The 2,334-nt window shown below is 54.5% G+C and overlaps 1 protein-coding gene across 1 annotated transcript in view; it reads left to right on the top strand.

The window, feature by feature from the left end:
- Positions 1-224: 224 nt before the first annotated feature.
- The window catches only part of ARHGAP22 (Rho GTPase activating protein 22), a 35,055-nt gene continuing 32,945 nt past the window's right edge, over positions 225-2,334 (top strand). Inside the window, exons 1-2 of the mRNA XM_023745784.1 lie at positions 225-290; positions 872-980. Of these exons, the coding sequence (XP_023601552.1) occupies positions 225-290; positions 872-980 (175 nt within the window). The remainder of the gene's footprint in view (positions 291-871; positions 981-2,334) is intronic.

The following is a 2,334-nucleotide window of genomic DNA, read 5'->3' as shown; positions in this document are numbered from 1 at the left end:
GTCCCAGGCGCAGGCCCAGCGATGTGCTGGGAGGAGAGGTCACCTTGGGGGCGAGTCCCTGTTTTCCCAGTTTTGCCCATTGCTAGGCACGTGGGCTTCCACCCTGGGGATTGTACCTGGCCCATGGGCCCTGCTCTGCTCCCGTCTGTCTCACTGCCTCCTGCAGAAGCACTGGTGGCGGCTGATTGCATGGACAGAATCTAGAACTGCGAAGTGCAAATGCCATGGCTGCCTCGGACCAGCTGATGGCCCTGGGCCCCTGGAAGCTCTGGGGGCTCTCTGGCTGCCCTGTCAGTAACACAGGGTGTCCGTGCCCTTAGAGGGTGTGACTGCGCTGAGGAAGCATTGGCATGCCACCCAGGCCAGGCCTTCCTTGTCTCATTCAGTCCGCACCAGCACCTCGAGAGGCAGGTCCAGTTCCTGGCTTCTTGTTGATGAAGAAATGGAAACAGAGAATAGAAACATATTTCCAGTTAGCACTTGCATTTATCAGGCTTCCTGCATGGGGATGAGACCGGGAGGCACAGCTGGTGGGGCTGGGGTCCGCCTGTGCTCTCAGCCCCTGGCCTGCTGGGGGACGGATGGACCGGCCAGGCCTCCTGCCCGTGCTCTGGCCCAAGAAGGCAGGGGAGGGAGCGCGCAGGCGGCGGGGGCCAGGGACCTGCGCAGGGATTTCCACTGTAGGAAGCCCAGCAGCCCCACACTCGCAGGGGATTGCTTCCTCCTTGCTCCACCCCGGACAGTCCCAGCCCTGGGGCCCCTAGAAGTGCACAAGTTCCCAGAGAGACAAAAGGGCCTCAGGGCCCAGCAGAGTGCTCGCCCTGCACTGCTCCTGCCTTGAGTTCCCGGAGCCTTGTCCCTGGCCTGGCAGGGCCTGGCAGTGCCTGGCGACTGCTCCTCCTACCACAGCCTCACCACTTCCCGCACCATGCCCTTCTGCCCCGCCAGGCACCTGAAGAGGAGCCGCCGTCTGCCCCGGGGTAAGTGGTAGCCAGGGCCAAGCAGGCTTTGGGAACACCAGCCCGAGGATGATTAAGCCTCGAAGGGCAAGTGGCTTTTGGTGGCTCCAAGCAGCTTAAGAGAAATGAGGGGACAGGAGAACACAGGGCAGCTTGGACTCCTGCTTCGGTGCACCTGTGCAGCCAGGGACGAGCAGGAAAGCCCAGCTGGGGCATAGGCATTGCCCGGCACTGGCACCCGCGCGCGCACACACACACACACACACACACACGCACACGCACACGCACGGCAGTCATAGGATATCTGAGGGTGGTCTTCTCTCCTTTCACTGAAGCCCAATGTAGGCTGGCTTACAGCTGCCCACACCTGTGGCCACCAGCCAAGCGTGGCTGCTGAACACCTGAGAGCTTGCTCACTTGCCCGTCATTGAAAGAACCACGGGCTGCCGTGGGTTACAGATGCTTTCACATGTGTCATTCGCTCTTTTTTCTTTATACTCTGAAAACTTTTATATAGAAGAGTTGAAAGACAGGAGCTCTTGTCCCACACCCCTGCTGGGACCTGCTATGGTTTGGAGTTAGCACCTCTCCCCCAGAGTCACTTGTGTGGGTGGAGAGAGACTCACAAAAGAAAGTCCTTACATGCAGGAGCTCAGAGGGAACCAGGAATGCTGGGCTTGAACCAGCTGACGCAGCTCAGTGAGGTCGGGTTGGGAGCCAGACTGCCTGGGTCGGAGTTCCCTGGGTGGCTGCTTGGGCGTGTTTCTAACATCTTTGGGCCTCGGTTTCTTCCCCTTTATTTTCTATTGAGGTATAATTGACACAAACATATTAGTTTCACATATCCAACATGATTGGATGTGTGTGTGTATTGTGATATGATCACATCAAGTCTGTTAACTTCTGTCACCACACGTAATTACAGAACGTTTTTCCTTGTGACGAGAACTTCTAATATCTACTTTCTTAGCTACTTTCAAGCAATGCCTTATCCTTAAGCACAGCCGCCATGCTGCCCATTACATCTCACGGCTTAGTTATTTTATAACGGAAGTTTGTCCCTTTTGACTCCCACCCTTACCTTGGTCCACCGCCACTCTGTTCTCTGAGCTTCGTTGTTTTGCTTTTAGATTCTACATGTACTTGAGACCATACAGTACTTGTCTGGCTGATTTCACTTGGCATAAGCCCTCAGGGTCCATCCATGCTGTTGCAGATGGCAACATTTTATTCTTTCTTTATGGCTGAGTAATACATATATGCCACATTTTCTTTATCCATTTATCCATCAATGAGCACTTAGGTTGTTTCCATATCTTGTCTATGGTGAATAGTTCTGCAATAAACATGGGTATATATATATATATATATATAT

Source organism: Myotis lucifugus, unplaced genomic scaffold (assembly GCF_000147115.1).
Source record: "Myotis lucifugus unplaced genomic scaffold, Myoluc2.0 scaffold_581, whole genome shotgun sequence".
NCBI lineage: Eukaryota > Metazoa > Chordata > Mammalia > Chiroptera > Vespertilionidae > Myotis > Myotis lucifugus.
This window is presented reverse-complemented; position numbering and strand designations above follow the sequence as displayed.